We start from the raw sequence: 24,504 nt of genomic DNA on the forward strand, positions 1-24,504 counted from the left end.
CAGTTTTTCCATTTGAAAAAAAAAAAAGGGGGAGGGCTATTGGGACTTTGGCTATTAGGATTACACTGAATCTACAGATCCCTTGGGGGAGTACTGCTATCTTAACAATATTAAGTGGAAGATGACTTAATTTTAACAACAAAATTACAAATTCCATTATCGACTTCATTGGGGAAATGCTGTTTTGCAGCTGAAGCCAATACATCTGCAAAGAATCTCCCCTTACACTTATCTAACAAAATTAATAGAACTACATCACACAAAAGGTAGCAGTGGTAGACTGGGAGAAATGCAGCATAACCCCGAATGACCTTCTGCGCACTGTTAAATGTAACACTGTCCTTTCATCTGATTTCAACAATTTTAGCAGTGTAGGAAACAGGATTATACAACAGTAAATAAAGTTTATATGACCAAAGAACTGAGGAGTCACAAAATTCTCCCTTGTTCAATGTGCTCTCTCCTCAACTCTTGCCAAGACAAATGAGAAGGAGCTGGCAGGTTTTGGTTTTGTGACTTACAACCAAACCACAGACCTGGGACAAGGACCTTTCACTTCTTCCAGAGACCTGTTTAAAACATTAATTCAGTGGAAGATGCCCAAAGTTTCCAAAAAGGAAATAATCCAGGAGAGTAAGGAAGTGATAATCAGCATACTCAACTTTTGCCTGTTTCCCTGGACCCAAAAATTATCTAAGGACTCTGAAAACAGAGCCTCTTCTTGGAATAACACTCCTTACATTGTATCTAAAATTTTCCATACACTTCTGCAACCATTTTCTCTTTCTGAAAAACTCTGTAGGGTTTATTAAACATAACCTTTTAAGACATTAAATGTTCCTTCATGTCCTTGGCTTTAGTGGTTTAGCAGTGCAGGGTCTGCCACAAAGGCTGGCAGTTAACATGCAGTATTCCCAATGAAGTAACATGGACGTAATAACATAGTCTCTGGACACATCCCTCAGCTTCGTCACATTAGGCTACTCCTGCCTATTCCAGGGGACCAGTGTGACCCCCAGAGCTTCTGCTGGAGGTAAATCACAATAGGGTCCAAGTCAAAGTAGCTCCCATGGTTCACCCTGGGCCAAAGAGAAAGTTGCGCCAGAACTTTGTTCCTTGAAGGGAGAAACTACATCTAACTCTAAATCCCAATAACCTCTCACCCAGCTATTGGCATCTCTTTTACTTAGCCTACAGGATTGGACCAGTAGGTATCAACTACATATAGTGATCATCAGAATCACCTGTGAGACTTTCAAAAGATACAGGTTGGAAGGCTTGCCCAAGATTTATTCAGCAGATCAAAGAGTGGTATCCAAACATTTCCAGCTTAACATATTCCACAGGTAATTCAGTTGAGAATCTAAGGTCTAAAGAACACTTCCTTCCCTCAAATATACTTCAAATAACTAATTATCCTTAAAAGAAAAAAAAATCCCAGGTGTGTGTTTGTTTGTTTTTCTTCAGGAGGGAGGGGTTTCTTCCCCTAGCCGGTAAGAGATCTGAGTTCTAAACTGGTTGAGGTCCTGCACTTTCAATTCAACTAGAGAAAAACCAGCACCACCTTTACAACTGGCCTTCATATCAACCCAGCCATGGGAATCAATCATGTTTTAAAATTTTTTTATCTTATGATGTTCTGACATCTTAAAAACCTTGCTGGTGGGGAGAGACTGCCCTTCCCAGGGCTAGCTAATTCCTAAAGGTAGTAATCAACTTACTTGGGAGCAGCCTGTCACATCCCAAACAATCAACTTCTTTAATGCTCACAGACTAAACCATATTTTCCGCTCCCTCAATCATCCCAGGGCCAGGGACCAGGCAGCTAGCCGCTATAACCCAAAGCCCACCAGAATTATTAAAACTAGCCAGTCCTAAACTGTTTCTTCTGGCCTGCCTTACCTTTCTCAAGGAATAAAGGCTGGGAACTAGGTTTTCCCCTGTCTCCGGCTCTGCCTCCTGACCAAAACCCTCCCTGGGGCCCGATGTGGCATGACATACCCTCTTCTATCTGGAAATACAACAAATTCTTCCAATGGCACTGGCCTATGTTCTCACCCAGTCTCCTCTATAAATTAAAATCCCACGGGTACAAATCAGACACTCCACTCCAACCATGCCTCTGTGCGGCCACTACTCTTGCGTTGTTGACTGAACTAATCCAACCGGAAACCATATTACAACTTAGGTTCCCAAAACCATACGGAAAAAGCTCTTGGGAGTCCTATGAGCATTTAAAACTCAACACTCGCAACTAAGTATCGTAGGACCAAGTAATTATATTCTTTTTTTTTCAAAGATTTTATTTATTTATTTGACAGACAGAGATCACAAGTAGGCAGAGAGGCAGGCAGAGAGAGAAGAGGAAGCAGGCTCCCTGCTGAGCAGAGAGCCGGATGCGGGGCTCGATCCCAGGACTCTGGGATCATGACCTGAGCCGAAGGCAGAGGCTTTAACCCACTGAGCCACCCAGGCACCCCCCGAGCAATTATATTCTTAGGTATAACCCGAGAAAACTGAAAACACACAACTCCTGCAACCTTGTTCACAGCGACATTATTCCTAACAGCCAGAAAGTCCACCAACTGATTAACAGTGCAGAACAGCCACACAAGGGAGTATTATTCAGCCACTCAGAAGGGAAGAACCAGTTCATGCCACAACATGGATGGACCTTAAAGACACTGCGCCAAGTAAACACCAGACCAAGAGGCCTCGTACTGCACAAGGCATTTATAGAAAATGAACAGAACAGGCCAGACCCCAGCAACAGTGGTTTGTGGGGCCAGGGGAGAGGGAACGCCGGGGGAGGGGGTATCTGCTCCTGGGCAGAGGGATTTCCATGTGGATTTACAAAACGTCCGGGAATGACACGGTGATGACTGCACAACCTTGCGAATGTACGAAAAACCACCCAACTGTACACTTTTAAGGAGTGAATCCTACGGTGTTACGTCTTGCAACAAACCCACCTAAAGGTATTCTCGTGCTTCCACAGCCGCGGCTCCTCCCGCGCTCGCGGTCTCAGTGAACCGACCCACACCGCACTGCGGACGCTCGGCCGGGAAGCTGCGAACGTCAACGCGAACGCCTACGTACGTCCCCAACGTCCACTCCGGGCCACGCTCACTTCTCCCGAGGGTTACCGCGTTCTCCCAGGGGCTCCCCCGGCCTCCAGTCTGGCCTCCACGGGTCCTTCCTCACGTGCGCCGACGTCTCCCGAGCGCCCCGGGGCCGGGGCTCCAAGCACCGCCCGCAGCCACAAGGTCCTCAAGCTGGAGGCCGCGGCGAAGCCCTCCGGCGACACGTGACCGCGCGCACCAGCCAGCCCCGACGGCTGCCCCCTGCTCCCTCACGCGGCCGCCGCTCCCTCACGCGGCCCCCGGCCCCCGGCCCCCGTACGCCCGCCACCACCTCGGCCAGGAGGTTGTCCCGCCCCGACCTGCCGCGCTCGGCGCGTCTCCAAGACCCTCCCTCCGCACGTGCGCTCCGAGGGGTCGTCCCTCCCTCCGCAAACATTTCCTGTGGGCACCGTAGGGGACCCAAACTGCAACTAAATACTGCGGCGGGGCCCTCGACTTACCTTGCCCGGTCCTCAACACTTCACAGACTTCGCGGGGCGCCGCGAACACCTGAGGCCACTCCGGCCTCGAGCACCGCCCTCAGCCGCGCGCCGCCTCGAGCCGTCCGGAAACGCTCTCAGCTGCGCGCCTAGATCGCAGAGGACGACGGGAAGCGGGCCGCTCGGGCCGCTCCGCGCCTGCGCGGGCGCTGTCCTTCGCTGGGGGGTTAGGGGCGGGGGCGCCGGTTGGCGCATGCGTAGGCGCGAGGCTCTCCGTTGAGAAGGTGCCTCGGCTGCGCCGGAGGTAGGAGGAGTCGGGCTTTAGGGCTGGGAATCTGCAGTCGGGAGAGGAGGTCCAGTCACCTGGGGCCGTTCTCGCTGTCGGGGGTGAGGGAGAAGAGCCTTTCTTGCCCGCGGTGGAGAGAGGCAGGAGCCACGCTCGGGTGGAGGGGGCTGGGGCCGCCTGGAGGGAGGAAGGGTGAGGAGGGGATCGGGTACCCACGGGGTCACGGCCCGGGGGTCAGGCTGGCGATCGGAAGTCGCTGCCTGGCTTCGTAGCCGCCTGAGTCCTTGGCGGCCCTCCCCCAGGCCGAAACCCCTCCGCCCGCTTGCGGTGTGTCACCGGGTCGGGGGGAGCGGGAGGGTCCGCCCCGCGCTGCCCACTCATTGATTCGGCGCCTGCTGCGAGCCGCGGGTGCCGGGTGGCGTAGACGCAAGTCCCCAGCCCTCCGGAAACTTGCAGATTCCTTTGGCAAATACTGAGCGAGCACGTAGAGGAGGTGGGCTGTTGTCGGACTAACGTCACAAGCCCTGTGGAGACTCCGGGGGTGTGGAGGGTGGAATCTGCACTAGCTCCCCACGTCCCACGGGCTCGATTGAGGCGCCCGGACACCGATCCCCGCGCCGATCCCTGCAGCCGTCTCGCCCATTGTACCAAAGTGTGTGCGGTTGAGTGATGACACAAATGTCGGGCATTTTTTTTTTTTAAATCAGGTGTCTAATCAGCCGAAGAGAATATGGAGTAAAATAGATGAGTCTGTGCCCTCCTTAAGTTTTGAGCTTAATAGGGGACAGATAGTAACTGAATAAAAATGTAGGGGCCGATGCCCTAGAACCACCGGCTTGGATTTGATCCCAGCCCTGCCACTTCAAAAGTGGTGTCAGGTTGAGCCAGTTTCCCACTCTTGTGCCTGACTCCTTGCTGTGAAGGGATGACAGTAGAGTCCATGGAATAGGATTGTCATAGGGTCACATGAGCTAGACTTGTAAAGCAATTAGACCCATACTGGCATACCGTGAGCATTGAATAAATGTTATTACAGATGACTGTAGTTGGTGATAAGTGCAATTGTGATGATGGAAAGTAATGGGAGTGGATAAAGGATGAGGGGAAGCTTCTCTAAGGAGGTGACACGGAAGAGGAGGGTGGGCTGGCTGTGCGGAGTAGGTTACAGGTCCGCCTGTCTGCCCGGCACAGGAAAAATAGGTCATTAGTTGGGCTACTCCGATGGAGGACATTGCACTTTCTGTCACTGGGTCATTCAGTTTTGATTTTTGAATCCCACTAAACCATGCCAGTGTAAATAATCCTGCCCATAAGGCCAAGGTTTTGCAGTGGTCACCATTCCAGTCTCCTGAGTTTGGAGAGCTCTTGAAGTGGGAGAGGGTGGAGAAAAGTGGCCCCTTTTTGGTTTGGAAACGTTGCTCACATGAGTGATGGAGGAGCCTCCTGTGCTCCGGTCTTGTTTCCTCCCAACCATTCACGTGTGTATTCTCTCCCTCGGCTGCCTCCCTCCCTCTGCACATTAAGTTGCCTGTCGACAGGGCCTAAGAAAGAGTTTTTCTCCATTTGGCCATCATCTTGTTTCTGCGGTGACTCACCCTTCATGGGATTCCTTCCCCAGATTTCAGTAAAAACAACTCTTTCAAGATGCTCATGTTCTTTCTTTGATGGGTTTTTAGATCCCTCCCCCTGTGTTGTGTTGTGATATCCTGTAAGACCACGAGTTTGTGTTCACCAGGCTGTCCTATTTGACACAGATATTGTGACTCTGAGGACGTTGCCCGTGCTCCACATCCTCTTGTACCTTCCTGGAAGAAATGGCATAAAATGCAATGTCTTTCTCATTACATTTAGATGTGTTTGGTTTTCTACAGATGTGACATTAAATGAACCAGTGTGCTTCATCACTGTGGAGATCTTGGAGAATCACCTGAGCATGGAGTTCGTATGTATCCTGTCGCAGAGGCCTCCGCCGGACAACAAAAGCTCTCAGATGTGAACTTCAAACGTGCTGTTTACTAGGGACTCAATTTGAAGGACATTTTGGATCCTTATGGAGGGGAAAACACTACTTTTTGCTCAGTTGTGCAAACTCTGCGGGTGTCTGCAGAGGGGAGCCGTAATGGAGCTGCGAGTCTGAAGGAGACCCTGCCAGGCTCGTTCCCAGGCTCCCAGAGAGACCTCACGCCTCTGACGACCACCTGCAAGCCTTCAGGCTGGTCAGATGATGGATGAGTCAGACGATGATTTTAAGGAACTCTGCGCCAGCTTTCTCCAAAGGGTGAAAAAGAACGTTACCAAGGAAGTGTCGGGGGAAAGGAAGACGCAAAAGACCTCCAGCAGCACTCAGATAAGCAAACCAAGAAGGACCAAACCACCTGCCACCAAGGACAAAGCCCTTCAAGGGCCCAGGGAGAAGACTCGGTCCAGCAGCCAGGCCCCAAGGACTAAAAAGCAAGGGGCACCCAAGTGGCAGAGGAGTGAACCCGCTCCCCCTGAGAATGGAGAGGGAAGTGTGCTTGCCTCTGCTGCGCTCCAGGAGGGTGTGCAGAGCACCCAGACAGGTAACTGGGCCAGAACACCTGCCAGGATGTTTCCAGAGGGGAAACCAGAGGTGACTGTATTGTTTTAAACCAGGGGTCAGAAAATTTTCTGAAAAGGGCCAGACAGTAAATTATTTGGGCTCTGCAGTCCTGGTCTCTGTTTGCAACTTCCCAACTCCCCAGACAATCTGTCAGCAAACAAATGGGCTGCGTTTCAACCAAACTTCATTAGCAAAAACAGGCAGCCCCCTGAGGACCAGAGTTGGCCAATTCCTGTTTTAAACAATGGTCGTACAAAATAGAACCTTTATGTGAATCTTCTACATGATTATGTTTGGGGCTCTCTTCCCTTTTAGAGTTTCCTATGAAGGTTTACATTATGCGTTTGACACAGGTCACATGAGCATGAAAATAATGCTGCTTCTCTCATTCTCTTGAATTCCTTCCAGGCGGGTACCTGGCAGTGGTGCCGGCCAGTAAGGCTGCTTTGAAGGCAGTGGGAAGCTGCCAGATAAGTGGAACGCCCGGGGGAATCTTCAGGTCCTTCCTTTCTCCTCTGAACACCTTTGTTCTTTTCTTTTCCTTTGTTTGCTTAAAGCAGGTTTCTTACCTGCTGCCCTTGGTGTACCGAACCGTGTGTTTAACATACATTCTTCAAGCAGAACTGAGAACCAGCCTTGCACAGGATCTTTGGGCTCCTGTGTTCTGTTTCTAAATCCTTCTCACCTTCACTTCCTGATCTTAACTGGTATTTTTTACTAGTGCGGTCAGCATGATGTCTCAGTGGAATAGTGGTGAAGAATGAACTCGCAGAGACTGTCATAAGGCGTGTTACTGACACATCATTGGTCCCTCAGGCCCCTTGGGAGCAGTGAAAGCTACGCATGATTCCTCCAGAAAACCGCACCCCCACGCACACCTGCGAAACTCGCATAAACCTGCAGGGGCTTCACGAAGCCTCACCAGAACCCATCTGCGGACACCAAGTTAGAGGAGAACTTAGGACCTGGGAAGATAAAAATGTTTGTCGTTAATATTTCTTTAATAACAACTTTATAGAAAGAATTCACCTTCTATAAAATGTGCCCTTCTAAAGCAGGCAGTTCAGTGGTTTTAGGGTGCTCGCAGAACTGCGTACGCATTACCACGGGCTCACTGTAGAACATTTTCATCACCCCACAGAGAAACCCTGTGCTCGCTAGCAGTCACTCCCTGTGCCCGCTCCTGTCACAGGTATTTCCGACAGGCCTGCTTGTATTACCACCAACGGTGAGGTTACCGATAATCAGTCCTACTCACACTTGGGAGTTAAACCTAAACTAGTTGGTAAAGGACCCCTTGAAACTTGGGTCCAACCTGTATCTGATGGAAGGGGCTTTGTTTCTCCAGCTAGAACAGATGCCTGTGAATGTTTCCCTCTTTGCCAGAGGCTCCTCCGGACAGCAGCTCCCAGCCGGCTCCTTCCTGTCTGACGGTGATGGCTCCGAGTCCCTCCAAACCCCGGACGGCAGAGCTGGTCCTACAGCGAATGCAGCAGTTCAAGAGAGCGGACCCCGAGCGTTTGCTGCGCGCTTCGGAAGAGCGCTGTCTGGAGGCTGCACTGGAAGGAGATGCCCCAGCGGGCCCTCCAGAGGAGATGACGGCGGGGAATGGTATGGTGGGAGTTTTGTATATTCCCGTCCGGGATGAGTTCGAACTCTGCAGAAAGGGGGCCAGGAAAGAACCCATATTCCTTGAGTTGCTCGTGGGGGTGAGTGCTCTGCGTGGCACTGTACCTTGGCCACTTCATTATGTCTAGCCAGAGAGTGAAGGGTTCCTTGGGTCATTTCTCACTTAGCTTCTTTGACAAGGTATGCTTTCCTCTTTTTATTTTGACTTTTTATTATGAAATTTCTCGCATACAGAAAGATCAAAAAGAAATACTCCCAACGAACCCCCATACCCTCAACCTGTATGTAAGAATTGTTAACACTTTACCATATATTTTCTATATCTTTAAATGTGTATGATTCCTCTGTACCATTCGAAAGTAAGTGCCAGACATGATGGCGCTTCCCCCCACAGATGATCTACATGATCACGGTGCTCTTGTCTTGCCTGATTCCATAACATTGCCTAATGTCCAGTTCTTATCAAAATTTCCCCACTTGTCCGAAGGACAGCTTTAGAGCTGGTTTCTTTTTTTCTGAGCAAGGATCCGCCAGAAAGCCAAGTCTCACACACTGCATATGCCGCAGTTCAGTAGTCTCTTCAAGTCTAGACTCTAGAACAATCCCCTTGTCTTTTTTTTCGTGATACCAACTTTCAGAAGAGTCTGGGACAACTGTCTAAATGTCCCATTTGCTAGATTTGATTGATTGTCTCCTTGTGGGGTCACATAGCCACTTCCCGTAGCCTCTCGGGTGCATCACAGGTGAGTGGACTGGACGGCCGGGCGGCCCCAGGTGAAGACAGCGCGGCGCCGAGGGTGCAGCTGCTGTACGCAGCCCATTATACCGCCCCAGAGGCACGTCAGATCCCTGGTTCTGAGCTTTACCCCCTAAACGACACAAGCCCTCATTGCTGGTGAAAATATACAAAAGGGCAAGAAACAGGCAGAGACTGTTGACCGCCCAAAGACTAACAAGTATGTAGTCTCCTGGTAGTGTGTTTGCGTCCTGGGGGCACCAAGGAGGACCACACAGGCAGTGACGGGACAGCTGCTGTGGCATCAGTCCTGGCAGCACTGACGGGGTGCGTCAGAGTTGCTCAGCTGTGACACGAGCTTTTGCCCTACACGTGACTCAGCTGTCCCCATAGATTTTCATGGCAGACCCAGGAACCCTCAGTGCTCAGGACAGAGAAGCCATGTCTTTGTTGTTGATTAAAACCAGGCACCAAAATGAAGTGTGATCCTTTCTGGCTTCAGCGGAGAGAGTGATAGGCCACAGGAATATTCAAGAACTGGGGATTTATGAAATTCTCCACATCCCCCTGTGAGTGCCTAGGGTCGGCTCCAGCAAAATCAGATGTGACAGAGGGCCGCGGCAGTGGGCCCGGCCACTCTGGGAGTGGCTTCCAGGCCACAGGCAGTCAGTCCATCCTTTTGTCTGATGCTAGGAAGGAGACTCTGCATTTTAAGAGAGAAAGACATTTCGCTTGGACCTGGTTCTTCTAGGATGGGCAAGCTTAGGAAGGGGCGTAGCAGTAGGAAAGGCTGAGCTTTGCGGAGAAAACCCAGACTTACTGGGATAGGAGCCTTGTCAGCCTGGAACGCCTGAGATAGACGACTTCAGCAGAAATGGGGAAAAGGAAGAGCGGGCTCTCCGGGAGCGGGGACTCAAACAGTGGTCCTGCACCAGCAGCGTCTCCTGGCCTGCGGGGAGTCTCGGGAGGCCCCACCTAGACCGCGGGGGTGCGAAGCTGCATTTTAACAAGCTTCCCGGGGGTTCTTAGGCGCGCTGGAGTCCGAGAATTATGCTCCGGGAGCCCTGTTTATGTCCCCCCTGGGCGGTACTGGCAGGAGGCAGAGCGGAGCCGGTCTGCTTTCTCCGCGCCGCCTCTCCTGTCTGTGCGCTCCGACAGGTGCTGTGGAGCTCGGAGGGGCAGCCCGTCCTCACAGAGACTGTGCCTCCTCACAGGGCCTGGGCCCAGGCTTCCTGCCACCGAGAGCGATGCTGCAGTGGCCTTGGCCCTGCAGCGGGAGTTTGGGGAGCGGCGAGCATCGGCTCAGGAGGCTGACCTGGAGGAGAAGGGGTTGTTCTTCTGCCAGATCTGTCAAAAGAACCTCTCAGCCATGAACGTGACACGAAGGGAACAGCACGTGAACCGGTAGGAGCAGCTTGACCGTCGCCGCTCTGGGGTCACCTCTCCCGTGGGTGTGGCAGACCCAGGGGAATCGGTGGTGGGACTCTTGGGACACCTGCCCGCGACCGTAGCACTTTGGTGTCAGCCTGTCCTTAACTGGTTTTTCGAACGGCTTGCTATTGAGAGAAAAGTCCCGTAGTACACGGTTCATCCTCTGAAAGTTAACAGTTCAATGGCTTTTATTGATTATATTCACAGAATTGTGCAGCCATTACCACAGTCGATTTTAGAATATTTTCCTTACCCCCGAGAGAAACCCTGTCCCCGTGCGCGCTCGCTCCCCCCCGCCCCCCGCCCCGCCAGCCCCAGGCGGCCGCCGGTGTCCCGTCCGCGGATTCGTCTGCTCGGGTTGTCCGTGGAATCACACGCACGTCGCCTTTGGTGTCTGTCTCCCTTTCCTCAGCACGGTGTTTTCGAGGTTCAGCCGGGTTGGAGCACGGGTCAGAATTTCGTTCCTTTCTGCGGCTGAGAAGGCCCGTCTGACGGGGAGACCGTGTCTTGCTCACCCGCTGCCCTGCGCGTAGTTTCTGACTTTCGGATGCGGGCGTAGAGCGGCATGACCGCGTGTTTCTCGTTCTGCTCTCACTTCCTCGGGGTACAGACTCAGGAGAGGGGCTGCCGTTGTCAGACACGTCCTTGTTCCCGTTAGCCGGCTTCGCTAGCAGAAGCAAAACTGAGGGTTTGGAGGCCGGCGGCAGGCCGTGTGGAGGCGCTGGCTCCGGGAGAACAGGCTTGGGCCCACAGGCCTGTCCATTCCGACGTGGACACACGTTCCCAGGGAGAGGGTTCTCCTGTGTTTACCGTCTTCCTCCAGGTGCTTGGATGAGGCTGAAAAGGCACTGACACCCTCCACACCTCGGATCCCCGAATGCCCAATTTGTGGCAAGCCCTTTCTCAGCCCGAAGAGCAGAATGAGCCACTTGAAGCAGTGCGCGGCGAAGATGGACGTCGGCCCCCAGCTCCTGCTCCAGGCCGTGCGGCTGCAGACGGCTGAGCCCGACGAGGCCTGTGGCACACCGGCGTCGAGGTGAGCCAGACAGAAAGGAGGAAAATCAGAATACTCTGGTTTTTTCCTTTTGAAAGCCTTTGGTAGCGTTAGAGAACAGTAGAGCCCTAGAACCTTCCCTGCTTCTAGAAATGAAACATTTGAGAAGGAAATCAGACACAGGCCCCGCCGGGACTGAGGAGGCAACAGATTCTGCACCCTGAGGGCTTTCAACGGGTCCGCGTGTGTGCGTCTGCAGAAAAGGACTGGGTGGCCTGGTTCCCTGAGGCCCTTCCCAAGATTGTCCCATTCTCATGGTCCTACCGGTGTGGCGAGGAATCTGGTAACACACTTGACCGTGTCCATTCACCCATTCCCGTGTGGCGCCACGGCTTCTGCCTCCGTGTGGCCCGCGTCTCCCGTCCACAGAAGAGGACTTGGCATAGTTCACAGAGTTGGCAAGACAGAAACACAGGCCTTTTTTTTTTCTTCTTTTTTTAAACGTGCATGAGTTAAATTCTCAGGTGTTTCAGTAGGAGGCCTCCGTCCTGGCCGGGAGCAAGTCCTTGGTGAGCAGATCGCAGGCACACAAGCAGCTCCACTCCCCTCCGTACCGCCCCGGCGCTGTGGACGCCGTGTTATGGGGACGAGCTGGTGCAGACCCCGGACTTCTGTAGGTTTGGGACTTCTATCTTGTGACAGCTGTCAAGAGCAAAGGGAAGGCCAAGCGTGCTGGCTCTGTTTGTCCTGGCCTCTGCCTTGCACACAGGTTATGGGCATCTGAGCCGGGCCCGTGGCAGGAGTCGGGTGGGCAGAAGCAGATTCTTGCTGGTGAGCCTGTCTGTCTCGTAGCACGTCAGCACTAGCATCTCGGACCTGGAAGCCCAAAGGCCCTGGCACAGACGCTCTTTAAGCCACTGCTTGCCTTTTGCCAGGACTGGATGGGAACCACCTACTCAGATGAAGCGTAGCTTCTTCAGTACCTGGGATGAGAAACAAGATGTGTGGGTCCTTCTAGAAGGTTGATAAAGTAGAAAACTAGAGCAAATGGACACCTTCACCGAGGCTTTGAGCTGCCTCTGCCCGAAGGCCAGGCTTGGGGTGTGTGGAGCTCTGGGGCAGTCGGATGCTGGCACGGCTCCTGGCCTTCTGGGAGGCAGTGGTCATCAGGTGGGCTTCCCGGGAAGCTGAGCTTAAGTAGGGCTTGTCTAGATCTCCCGAGCGATGCCGGAGATTCTGGAGCCGTCCCGGGCCCAGGGACGGCATGAGTTTCTCTACAGGTTGCTTCCCGGAGCACCCCCACAGCTGGGTTTGGGCTCCCAGTTTCTCTCTCACCTTTGCCCTCCTATTTCTTGCTCAGCCTATTGGGGTTCACCAGGCAGTCTAGGTTCCCCAGCTGGAAACTCCTTTAAGCACACCTCCAACCCACATGAGCGGCTGCCATACGCTGACCTCCAGGCTGGCTGACCGTGTTGGTGCTCGAAGCTGGGAGGCCTTTCCTTCGGGCCTTGGGCAGAGGCAATGCCCACAGGCCCCTGCAGGAGGGGAAGGGATCCTGTCAGGGCCAAAGTGGCCAGGACTGCCTGAGGGACATCTGAAGTGTCGATGGGCAGAAGGTGGTGGACCGGGAAGCTGACTCAGAGCCACTGAGTGCGGCTCCACCGGAAGGGTTTGGCCACAGCTGGGGTGTGCAAGGGCCCCTCACAGCTTTGGGCACCTGCCAGGAACTTAGCAGGGTAGCATCACATGGACGGACCCAGACCCTCCCCTCTCTGGACTGCACTGAACTTGGCCCGGGATCATGAGGTTACACGAGGCAACACGATGCTATTTGGGACTCCCGGTGAACGCCCAGAACGGTCTTTCCCTCTGATGGGTCCACGTTTGTGCCTTTTCTCTCCCCACCATAGAGGAGAAGGGGTCCAGGCCTCTCCCCTCCACTGAGGACACCCTCAGAACAGGAAGTGCTCAGACCTCTGGCCTCACTGACTCTTCTGTCTTGGCTGCCTTTTAAGCTTCAGCAGTCACGCTGGAGGTCTGAAGCGGAACGGAGCCCCCAAGAGGAAGGAGCCGCGGAAGAAACGGAAGGTCGACGAGCCCGAGGCGCCGTCCGAGGACCTGCTGGTGGCCATGGCTCTGTCCCGGTCTGAGATGGAGCGGGATGCTGTGCCCTCGGTGCTCAGACTGGAAAGCGCTTTCTCCGAGAGGATGAGACTGGGGGCGGGTAGGTGTGGCCCCCGGCTCTGCCACCACCGGGGCCCCGGGTGTGTGGCAGCTCCGTCACTGACCCTGTGCTTCTGTTTACCTTCAGAAAAGAAGAGTCGTAAGAGGAAAGCGCCTGTATGCCCCCCCCCGTTGTTAGTCCAGGACCTGGAGACCAGAGGGAGGCAGACCGAGGACCGAGTGGCCCAGCTCTTGGCGGAGGAGACGGAGCTGTCCTGCACGCCGCCGCTGCCCGCGAGCAGGATCCTGAAGGAAGAGCGGGAGAGGGCCGGGCGGCGTCTGCAGCCACCCGGGGGGAAGCAGAACTTTTTGTGGGAGGGCAGCGCCCTGACTGGGGCCTGGGTTCTGGAAGACTTCTACACCGCAAGCCTGGTCCCTCCCGTGGTGCCCCAGCGGCCCGCGAAGGTGGGTCCCCCCCTCTAGGCACACAGGTGGCTCCGGCCGGAGGCTGCAGCCAGGACGGCAGCCCTGGGCATCAACAAAGTCCAAAAAGGAAGGAAGGGTGGGAAGTCAGGCGCGCCGGCTGTAGCGTGTTCCTCTGTACGGCAGCTGATGGCTCTCCTGGGAAAAACGGGGAGGCCCCCTGGTTCCCACATGGGTCCTGTTCCTGGAGGGTGTGAGGGCGCGTTTGACACGCAGTCTGGGCCCCCACGCCGGGGGCTGGTGTCATCCACCCGGTGTGGCCCAGGAGCCGGCCGAGCCTGCTGCGGGCGGGCCTGGAGTCGCTGCGTGCTTGAGGCCATTCAGATAACATTAGGGGACAGCACGCTCCGGGACTTCCCGCAGATGTAGACGGAGCAGACGTGGCCTCCGGCGTGACACAGAAGCCCGCTGAGAGACGGGGACGGGAGGAAGCTTCCCGGGGTTGCTCTGGGCTGTGGCTGGCGCGCTCAGAACTTCCGTGTGGTGGCTGCAGCCATGGCCACACGGTCACTCAGCCTCCTGACTTCTTCCAGGGTTGTAGCCAGGAGCCCACGCTGCTGCCGGCGCCGCCTGATCAGCCAGAGCCGGGGGTGCCAACGCCACCCGCTCTCCCCAGTGCCCCGCCTGTGGGCCGTGGTGCCAGGAACCCATCACCCTCCGCCAGCCAGAGAGAGCACCAGGCCTTGCAGGATCTTGTGGACCTGGCGAGAGAGGGGCTGAGTGCCACCCCGTGGCCCTGCAGTGGGGGCCCGGCACGCTCAGGAGGGGCCACAGGTGAGACCCTGGATGGGACACCTGGGCCGGCCCTGCCCTCCCGGTCCTCCCTCCCCACAGCTGTGGCCATGACCTTGTAGCCTGGGGACAGTCGCTCAGATCCAAGGCTCTCTGGCTTGTCTCCATACGGTGAGGAGAGCGCGGTCTCTTTAAGCGCTTTCCCTTTTCTCCTCAAAGATGGACTTCGTACAGGTGAGTCCACCCGTGTCCTCCAACTTTAACCGAGGACAGAGCCCTTGCCCAGAGCCAGTGATCGTGCAGAATGTCCGTTTTTACTACCCGTGTACCTCTGGGGGCGCGCAGCGAAACTCGGTGGTTCGCTCGCAGTGGAGAAGCCTTCGGGTGAAGAGCGTGTCTGGGGCGCCGCTGGGGTCGGCCGACCGACACCTGATGCCCCTTCCCGGAGACGGACTCTGCTGGGAGGTGATGTTCTCTTAACCCGTGGCTCCTTCTCTCAGGGATGGACGTGTCGCCCACCGGCCTTCCACCGACTGGGTTTGTCCTGCCACCTGAGGACAAGCCCCTGCACAGGGGCAGCCACGCTTCGGTAAGCACCGGGGCTCCCCACCGAGCGCTGCGCAGCCCGGCCCTGCTCCCCGCGCTGGGGTCCTGGCCACGGCAGCTCGTCCTCTGCTCTGTGCGGTCGGCTCCCAGCCGGCCCCAGAGCCTCGCACGAGTCTGCTGCCTGCTCAACAGCTAAGCCTCTGAGCTAAGCCAGGCGAGAGCCCACGCGAGCCTCCTGTCCCCCTCTAGGGCTCTGCCATGAGTCTTCTGTCTCTTCTGTCCTTGAACTTGGGGGGTACCTCAATAGCCCAGCCCTGGGAACCTGCTTAGTCCTCAGAGCCTGCAGGGACCCCTGTTGCTCTGTGAGGTGGCCTCATGCCCCCAGAGTTTCATCCGTTTGTTCAGGACCGCCTATGCACCCCTGACGTGCAGGTCCTGGCTGCTCTCCAACTGAGGGTTCACGTTCTGCGTCAGTGACACTCAGTTGGAAGTTGGGTTTTCCTTAGAATGGATGTCATTCTGTTAGATCAGTATCAGCCAAACACTCACCCAAGGTCTACCTGATGACCAAGGCATGTAGTCAGAGAAGGACTGAGGCTCCTCTCAGCCGGGTGCCCAGACAGCCTGGGCTCGGGGTCCCTGCCTGTCACATTGGGGCCACACACGGTGCTTGGGAAGCGCTGAGCACTGCTGCGTCCAATTCCTCGTCTCCTCCCCCCGCCCTGTGTCCGGCCGGGGGACTCAGTGGGATGGAATTTGAGAAAGAAGCTAGCGTTGTGCTAGCGTGTACTGCTGAGAGCCTCAGGGCGACAGAAGGTGGGACCCGCATGGGAGCCCCGCAGACGGGAGCTCAAGGCTCCCCTGAAGTTGGGGAACTTGCTGTGAGACCCTTCCGCTCCCCTCCCACCAGCTCACCCTCGGTTTGCTGCTGGCCGACCTCAGAGCCATGGTCGATAACCCACAGCTGAGTGACGTGCAGCTTCAGACGGACCGCGGGGACGTGCTTTACGCCCACAAGTTCGTGCTGTATGCCCGATGCCCCCTTCTCATGCAGTATGTGAGTACGGTCCCCGCCCCTCCCCCTCCCGCTCCGAGGGCTTCCGCACACGCACCTCCGGCCTCCTGCCCGCTTCGCTCCCCTCCGCGCCCCGCACACGTGCACCCGCCTCCCTCCCTCCTCTCAGCGCACCTGCTTCGGTGGAGAGACACGGTTGAGGCTAGGAAGCGGTATGAGGAGATGAGCTGAGGATTGGAGAGCCTCATATTGCTTGATCGGTTGAATAAAAATCCATTTTCCCCAGACCTGTCCGGTTTTCCTCTGTTTCCATAATTATGAAGTCCTGATCGACCTGCTGGCAGACATTTCTGTGCTGACCTGTGCCAACACGCGTGAGACTTGAATGCGTGCTGTAGGAATCCGGTAAACGGCTGCCGGTCTCTCCCAGAGAGGCCTCGTGCCTCTGATGTGTCTGTCGAGAGGGAACCAGTTGGGTGCTTGAACCTCTATCACAGTCTGACTTTGCCAGCCGAGAAGTGTTAGGGCCCGACCGGAGTTCCTGACCAGCAGACTGGCGTGACGCTGGCCGGTGCCGGTGCTGGGGACGGGCTGCACGGAGGCGAGGGGACGCACGGAGCCACCCAGGCCCTCTGTGTGGCCCCACGTCCCATCTGGGAGGTCGTAACCCTTCTGTACTGGACTTCATTCTCAGGTGAACAGCGAAGGCTTCTTCGTCGTGGAGGACGGCGATCCGCGGAGCCAGCGTGTGCTGCTGAGCGACGTGAGCACCGAGGCCACCCGTGCGCTCCTGCACTACCTCTACACCGCGGACCCCGGCGTGCCTCCCCGGCTGGCCCCTGACCTCAGCGCTCTGGCCCACAGGTCCAGTGGCTCTTCCCATTTACCTCTGGCGTCTGACATTAGCCGACGAGCCGGTTGATGGCCTGCAGGAGACTCTGGGCTGAGTCCTTCCAGGACCTGTTAACCCCGGGTTTATGCTGGGTGGTGACCCTGGCAGTCTGGCCAGAACGGACACTGGCAGGCGAGCCCAGTGCTGGCTGAGCACGGCCTCTGCCGGGTCACATGGCTCTTAGCCCAGACGCTGCCACTCCTTGGTCGTTTGGCCACAGAAGCTGACTGGTGGCTGTTCTTTCCCAGGTCCCCGGGAACAGGAGCGTGAACAGACGCGTAATGCCTGTGTAGCTCCTGGGGGTGTGCAGGCACTCAGCTCATCCACGCGGTGTTGGGAGAGGCGGCAGGTGACTCAGCAAAGCGAGCTGTTCTAGCTCCTGACAGGGCCAAGGGCCTCCGGGAGAAAGCCAAGCTCGCCCGAGGCCCTGTCGCCCCTCAGCTGCACTCCTGGCAAGGATCAGCGTGTCCTCCCGGGTCCTGAGTGTGGCCATCAGACCAGGGAGCCTTCGGGAAGGCCACAGGCTGGTGCACCGTTGGCCCCGGCTGACCGGGGCTGATATGGTGTCTGGGGTTTGCATCAGTCTCCGAGCTTCCGGGGCCTCCCAGGGCAGTAGACTCACCAGCTCTGCAGCACGATTCCTGTCACCGTCCACTCAGCGTGACACACCCCTTCGTGTTCGGGCAGTAGAGTCAGTGAAGCCTGCCCTGAAGGTCCACGAGTCTCTTCTCGAGCTCTGCGGCCTGGGGTGTTGCCGGCTGTGCACGGGCTCCGTCGCCACAAGAGCGGAGGGAAGGCCGGGGCCAAGGCCCAGCTGTCGGGGCCAAGGCCCTCACCTGCCCTGGGCGCCTGGCTGCCGCCTCGCAGGGCACTGATGCGCGCTATTTCCCGTTGCAGGTTCGGGGTTAGCGAGCTTGTTCTTCTGTGCGAACAAGCACCTGACGCGAGCGATCCGGGGGATGGACCGCGGAAGCAGAAGGAAGACGAGGATTGTGAAAGCTGCGCGGAGAACTTCCAGGAACTCTTGAGGTCCATGTGGGTGGATGAGGAGGAAGAAGCGGAGGCTTTGTTGAAATCTGAGAGCCTTGAAGAAGACAGAGAAAAAGTGAATGAAGCAGAAATGGAAGAAATTTATGAATTTGCAGCCACTCAGCGAAAGCTGCTCCGGGGGGAAGGAGCTCCAGAGATCAAGGAAGAAACTGACCAATTTGGGGACAACGGTCCAGTGTCTGCTCAAATCCTAGCAAGTGGCCAGGTCAACAAACAGTCAGAAAATGCAGAACAGATGGAATCATCTGGTCAGAAAAGAGGAGAGGCCCCGGCCAGACAGAGGAGCATGAGGCAGTCCACGCCCCCACCACCCAAGGGCCAGCGTGCGGACGAGGAGAAAGCAGGGGCGCCAGAGGAAGCACTGGGTCGTTCTGGCTCCCCTCCCCCTTCTGGGGGCCGCAGGGAAGGGAGAAAGGAAGGCATGTTCTGGTGCTCAGCTGATGCTCCCGAGGCCCGGCCGCGCTCCTCAACTCCCAGAAGATGCCGCGGGCTGTCCCAGATCGTGAGCCATCTCCAGGAAGCCAAGGGCACTGTCTTGGGACCGAGGGCGGGGAGCCCCTGTGCCCCTGCTCCCCGGCAGACACCCCCGTGGAGCCCGTGCCTGTCACAGGCCCCCGGAGGCCAGAGTCCCGGCCAGTCACACCCTCGTTCTTGTCTCAGGGGCGAGTCACCCTCGCCAGGGCCCCCGCCGCAGGGCAGAGCTTCTGGGGTGGCCTCCCGGGACTCCCCAGCAAAGCGGAGGAGGAGCAGGAGCCTCCTCACGTTACTTCAAGATCCAGGCCTCCAGAAGGGCGAGGAACGTGGTTCCTCGTTGGAATGCAGAAATAAAGGGATTCTGACCTCCCCGGAGAAGTCTCCGTCCATCGACCTTACGCTGTCAAAACCTGGCCGTCTGAGCTCCAGACCTCAGAACACTCCACCCAGCAAGAACAGAGGAGATGAGATTATTCTTTTATTGGATTCAGATGAAGAACTGGAGCTAGAACAAAGCAAAATAAAGTCCGGTTTTAATACTGCTCTGGAAGAAAGGAAAGTTCTAGAAGTTAGCCCCAAGTCTTCTGAACTGTTTTCGGTCATCGATATCGATGCAGATCAGGAACCTTTCCAAAGCCCGGCAAGAAGAGAGGCTTCCCTGCAGGGCGGGGAGGAGAGGCCAGCAGGGAACCGGGGTTCTGTGGGGGGCAGAGGGACCCCTCGGCTGTCATGTGACCCTGAGAGCAGCCCCGAGGAGGACAGCACCGCGGATACCTCATGGCTCGTGCCCGCCACGCCACTGGCCAGCAGAAGCCGGGACTCCTCCTCGCAGACGCAAGTAACAGGCCTCAGGTCCAGGGCTTCGGTGGACCACATGGCTCAGGTCAAGCCCTGGACCCCATTAGAAAACAGGGCTGGGCCCGAAGCTGCAAGTAAGTCTTCAGTCATCACCCCCCAGATGTCGTCGTCATGCCTGGTCCCCACCCGTGCAGGCAGCCCCGACAGCCAGAGCCCTTCTAGAAGGCCCCACCCCAGGCGCCACCAGCACGGCTCTCCGGCTCCCTGCCCCGTCTCCGTCGGCCTCGATGATCTCACCAGGCAGTCCCAGAAGCACTGTCCCCCGGGGCCCAGCCTGCTGAGTCAGGCCATCGCCAGCGAGGTGGTGGAGGTGGAGGACAGCGAGGATGAGCAGGAGGCGGCCTCGTGTCGGGCGAACAGCAGCTCCCTGCTGGACGGTGACCCTCCGATTCCGGTGGACGACTGCCACTGGCACGTGGAGCCCCTCTCGCCGATTCCCATCGACCGCCTGAACCTCGAGCGGACCGGCTGCCTGAGCCCCGGCAGTCCGGGCAGTAAGGCCGGGGAGGCCCCAGGCAGCAGCGGCTGCCACTCCCCAGCCCTCCCGGCCCCCGCCCCCGCCCGCGGGAGCTGCGCTGGCCAGAGGAAGTCCCAAGAGAAGTCCCCCCGGGCCGGCTCGCCGGGGAGCAGCAGGCCGAGCTTTCTGAACTCCGCTCTGTGGGACGACTGGGACGGAGAGGACCAGAAGTCTCCAGAGCTGCTTCCTCCGGCGCAGACACTGAGCGCTGGTGCTGCTGCTCAGAACTCAGAAGCGCTGGAGACGCCAAGTGAGTAGCGGGAGGGGGGTGGTTACGCTGCTTTACACGGAGGGGCTGGAGGGGGCAGTGGAGACAGCACGGGGTACAGCGCGGGCTGCTGGGGCTGCGGGGCCTGCTGGGCTGTGGCGAGCCTCATCCCACCCCTCCCTTGAGGGAGAAGGGGCTTGTTCTCAGACCTGCTGCTTAGCCGGGTCCCATGGCTCCTCGGGCCCCTGTTAAAAGCCCCCAGCTGTGGACCCCACTCAAGGACGCTGAACCAGCGCTGACCCGTGTCACCTTGTGGATGAGCCTTGGAAACAGGGTGCTCGGTGAGAGCCCCCCAGCACGGAGCACCACGTGGCACGCAACTGTGTTTATCTGAAATGTCCAGAGCGAGCACATCTGTGGAGACAGAACGTAGACAAGCAGCTGCCAGGACGGGGGCGGGGTGCAGAGGAGAACCGGGAGTGTGTGGGGTGCGGAACCTCCTTTGGGGGTGATGAGGTTGCCTTGGAGCTGGAGGTGGTGGGTGCAGTAAATTAGATGTTGTGAATGTACTAAGTGCCTCTGAATTGTGCACTTTAAAATTTTAGCTGAATTTCCATCCCGATTAAAACAACTCCAGATGTGGCGCGGGTGGGGGGTTGGCTGTGAACCTCAGTCCTTCGTCGTCTACCCCTCCAAGCCCGTGGAGGGGTTCAGTTTCCCAGCTCATGTCAGTCACAGGGGAGAGTCAGAGCCCCAGGGTCAGCCCCTTGAGATGCCGCTGCCCACGCCTGGTGCCCTGTCAGGCAGATGCTGGGAGGGCCGGGAAGGGGCAGGGTTGTGCAAAGCAGTGACTGGTCACAAGGAAGCGGCCTGTGGGCAGAGGACGTGCACGCGACCTCGTGTTCCATTTCCTCCCCAAATCTGAGACCAGCTGGGCATGACTGACCGGCACTCTCGGCCTTGAGTGGGGATCAGAACTGTCTGGAGAGCTTCACCCCAGAGTGGAGACCAGAATTTGCATTCTGACCAGTTTGCAGGTGGTGCTGTGAGAACCAGACTTCAGACCAGGGACCTTATTAGTCTGAACTCGAGGTGGGCTTCCAGGAGGTGACAAATTTTCTCAAATTATATAAAGAATTTTGTGATTTTCTCAGGAGACAGCCTGTCTTCACTGGAGTCTCAAAGGACCGCGCGCTCAGAAAAGGATAAAAACCAAAGTCCATATACTCCTAAGTTGTTCCATTTGCCTTTAAAACACTGATTTCTTTTTAAAACAACAGCTTTACTGAGCTATTATTCGCATACCATGATGTCCACCCTTTAAAGTGTACAGTCCCGTGGTTTTTAGTCCGTGTCCTGTGCGGGGAGGTACAGGCTTCCAGTTAGGGAATGAGTAAGTCACGGGGCGGAGTGTAGTCAGTGGTGTCATAGCAGCGCAGGGTGACAGATGGCAGTCACAAAACAAGCCAGACCACACAGTTACCTCAACGATGTTGTACAGCCATCACTGCTAGTCCCAGAACATTTTCACCGCACCCATCAGCAGTCACTCCTGTGCCCTGTCCCCCCAGCCCCTGGCAGCCACGAGTCTGCTTTCTGCCCTGTTCGCACTGCACGACGCTGTGGCCCTAGTCACGTGCTGTGTGATGCTTTCCAGCGGGAAGACAGTGCCGGCGGCCAGCGGGGAAGGGGTGCAGCAGGACGGCGGCTGGGCTCTCTTTAAGCACACTCTTTGTCTTGGTGCTGTTCCTGAGCCCAGAAGAGGTAAATCCAGGTCCCCTGTGCTGAAACGTTTTCCTTTGTTCTGCCTAGAAGGTGCTAATCGGAAGAACTTGCCCCCGAAAGTGCCCATAACGCCCATGCCAAGGTACTCCATCATGGAGACTCCGGTACTGAAGAAAGAACTGGATAGGTGGGTGCTGGTCTTCAAACCTGCTCTGGAGTGGTCCCCGCCCCACCGTACGGGTCCGGGCTTGGCGAGGCTGGGAGCTGGAGACCAGCCGTGGGGCTCTGGTAGCAGGAGCCGCGGGGGGACGGGAGCCTGTGTGACTGCTGGCTCTCCGCACACTGTTCCCCAGACTACAAGTTACACTGAGACGCTGAGAGATGAGACCCCAGCCGGCCCTCGGTTGGTAGATCTGCATGGGCTTGTGGACAGACATGGGCCCTTGCCTTAACAGTCCCAAGAGAGACCTGATTTTTTAGAAGAACATGAAAACTGTCATCCCAGTCAGTGCGCTCTTCACCTTGGGCCCCGGAAGTGTTACCACTGCCATCGTCACTGAACCTGGGCCTGGCCCTTCTGGAGTATTCTTCAGAGTAAACTCAATTGGCAATGCAGAACGTGCTCACAAAAGTCGGGCATTTTAAGATTTCACTTACACAAAGCCATTAATTTGCTGAGAACTGTTTGCTCTGTGCTGAAGTTCACCTGTTTTCCCATTCAGGTTTGGGGTCCGCCCTCTACCCAAACGCCAGATGGTCCTAAAGCTGAAGGAGATATTCCAGTACACTCACCAGACTCTGGAGTCCGACTCGGAGAACGAGAGCCGGTCCTCGCAGGGGCCCCCGCAGGCTCCGCACAGCCAGACCCACGCCAGCAGGACCTCCAAGGCTCCTAGGGCCGCTGGCCGTGCCCGACTGGAGGCCACTTCTGGCCCTCTTCCCCAAAGGTCCAAGGGCTCCACTAAGATCAAGGGCCCCCGACATCAGAAGAAACAGCCTGGTGGAAGCATCCCTCCGATGAGCACCTCACCGGCCAGGGAGGGGCATCCAGACCCTGATGGGGATGCCCAGCTCCCGGCCTCCCAGGAGTCAGTGGCCTCCTCCGTGGACAGCAGTGACAGCTCCTTTAGCTCACTAAGGTAATGGGATGGGAGGACAGGGCCAGGGGCTTCGTAGGTCCTCCGACCCCGGGTCTGGGAGTTGGCATAAGCCAGGCCTAATGCCGAGAAATCCCACTGCCTTCTGGCTTGGAACTGGGAGACGTGAAGGGCCGTCCCCCGTGGGCCTAAGCAGACCTCCGGAGCTCCCGTGTCCTCGCCGCGCAGGATGCTCTCTGGCTGCCGGCAGTGGACTATGGCCGAGGGTCGGAGCCCGCTCAGGCAGGCAGCTGGGGGGCCGGGAGCATGGCAGCCTGGAGCTTCCCGCCTCCCGGGGAGGCCATCCGTGCCGGGGTCGGGCTCTGCAGGGGACACCCGCACTCCTTCCATCAGAGGGGCTCCTGGTCTCGGGCGCTGGAGAGGACAAGTGTCACGGGGTGTTTCTCGTCCCTTTCAGCTCGTCTTCCCGTGAGTTTGGAGCGGCCTTTGAGTCTGCAGAGGACGACGAGGGCGAAGAGGGCGAAGAGGAGGGCAGCGCGTCCCAGGCGGCCGCGCCCGCAGCAGCCACGGAGGAGGCCCTGAGGCACTACATCCGCTCCAGGCCGGCCCTCTACCGCAAGGTCCTGCTGTACCAGCCCTTCGAGCTGGCCGAGCTGCGGGCCGAGCTGAAGCAGCACGGCATCCGCGTGGCCACCCAGAAGCTGCTGGACTTCCTGGACGCCCACTGCATCACCTTCACCACCGCCGCGGCCCGGAAGGAGAGGCTCCGCGGGAAGAGGTGGCAGCCGGTGGGCAAGAAGAGGGGCCGAGCCGCCAGGCCGGTCCGCCCCTCCCCATCGCAGGCCGTCAGCGGCCTGTGAGGCTCCGCAGCCGCCGGCAGCGAGCCAGGCCTCCACGGCCCTTTCCGGGTCTGGGGACCGCATCCTTCCCCCATGAGAGGGGCCACGGCCCCGAGCTGGGTCGGCTGTCCCCAACTCCTCTTCCTGGGGTGGTATTCGGAGCGTGGCACCCATGGCCCTTCCCTCTGTCGGTGCCCGCGGTTTGTCTCCCTTTAACCCCGCCATGCCCCCAGGTGCTTCAGAAGGGCGGCAGGCGGGGTCCGTCAGGCACACGGTGTCCCCATCCTGAGACGGATGCCCAGGGCCAGCTTGCCCCAGTCCCGCCATCTCTTCCAATCGCAGCCTCCACCAGCACACCAGGTGTCCACCAGCCTCTCGTGCTGCCAGGCCTCGGCTGGCCCAGCCATCCTGCCCAGACACCTGTCCTTGTCACCAGCAGTCTCCAAACTAGGCAGTGCAGGAGGGCCCGGCACAGCTCCGAAGGCCCCAGAATCCGCATGTTGTTTGTGACCTGGCTCTGTCGGTGTGTAGTAAGGCTGTCTCCGGCCTCTGGAGCGGGGTGGAACACAGGTGACGGCCAGAAAGGAAGAAAAGTTGGGGTGTCTACATCCTTGTGAATGTCTCGTTGTTTTAAATGCAGTGCAGTCCATTTTCTATGATGTGCAATAAAAACAAAAAGGCTTTAT

General features: G+C 57.2%; 1 protein-coding gene across 2 annotated transcripts; it reads left to right on the forward strand.

Annotated features, from left to right (window-relative positions):
* Positions 1-5,719: 5,719 nt before the first annotated feature.
* SLX4 (SLX4 structure-specific endonuclease subunit) lies at positions 5,720-24,504 on the forward strand. 2 transcript variants are annotated; one of them, XM_080831554.1, is made up of 14 exons: positions 5,720-6,409; positions 7,816-8,040; positions 10,009-10,198; positions 11,049-11,261; positions 13,235-13,443; positions 13,531-13,847; positions 14,399-14,639; positions 15,098-15,186; positions 16,054-16,200; positions 16,853-17,022; positions 17,948-20,199; positions 21,970-22,069; positions 22,605-23,021; positions 23,437-24,504. In XM_080831554.1, exons 1-14 carry the CDS (start codon positions 6,070-6,072, stop codon positions 23,837-23,839), a joined length of 5,313 nt encoding a protein of 1,770 aa, XP_080687680.1. In that variant the 5' UTR covers positions 5,720-6,069; the 3' UTR covers positions 23,840-24,504. The 2 variants fall into 2 exon arrangements, with proteins under 2 accessions (XP_080687680.1, XP_080687681.1); XM_080831555.1 differs by having other exon boundaries at positions 5,780-6,409; positions 21,973-22,069.

Source organism: Martes martes (genome assembly GCF_963455335.1).
Source record: "Martes martes genome assembly, contig: scaffold_336, whole genome shotgun sequence".
In the NCBI taxonomy this organism is placed as follows: Eukaryota; Metazoa; Chordata; class Mammalia; order Carnivora; family Mustelidae; genus Martes; species Martes martes.

What these genes read in the sequence shown, in the direction of transcription:
- SLX4 (XM_080831554.1), top strand. Translation starts at nt 6,070, where the DNA reads ATGATGGATGAGTCAGACGATGATTTTAAGGAACTCTGCGCCAGCTTT. An exon ending in AGGGAACAGCACGTGAACCG is followed by an intron (nt 10,199 to 11,048) that starts GTAGGAGCAGCT and finishes GTCTTCCTCCAG; the next exon opens with GTGCTTGGATGAGGCTGAAA. An exon ending in AGAAGCGCTGGAGACGCCAA is followed by an intron (nt 20,200 to 21,969) that starts GTGAGTAGCGGG and finishes TGTTCTGCCTAG; the next exon opens with AAGGTGCTAATCGGAAGAAC.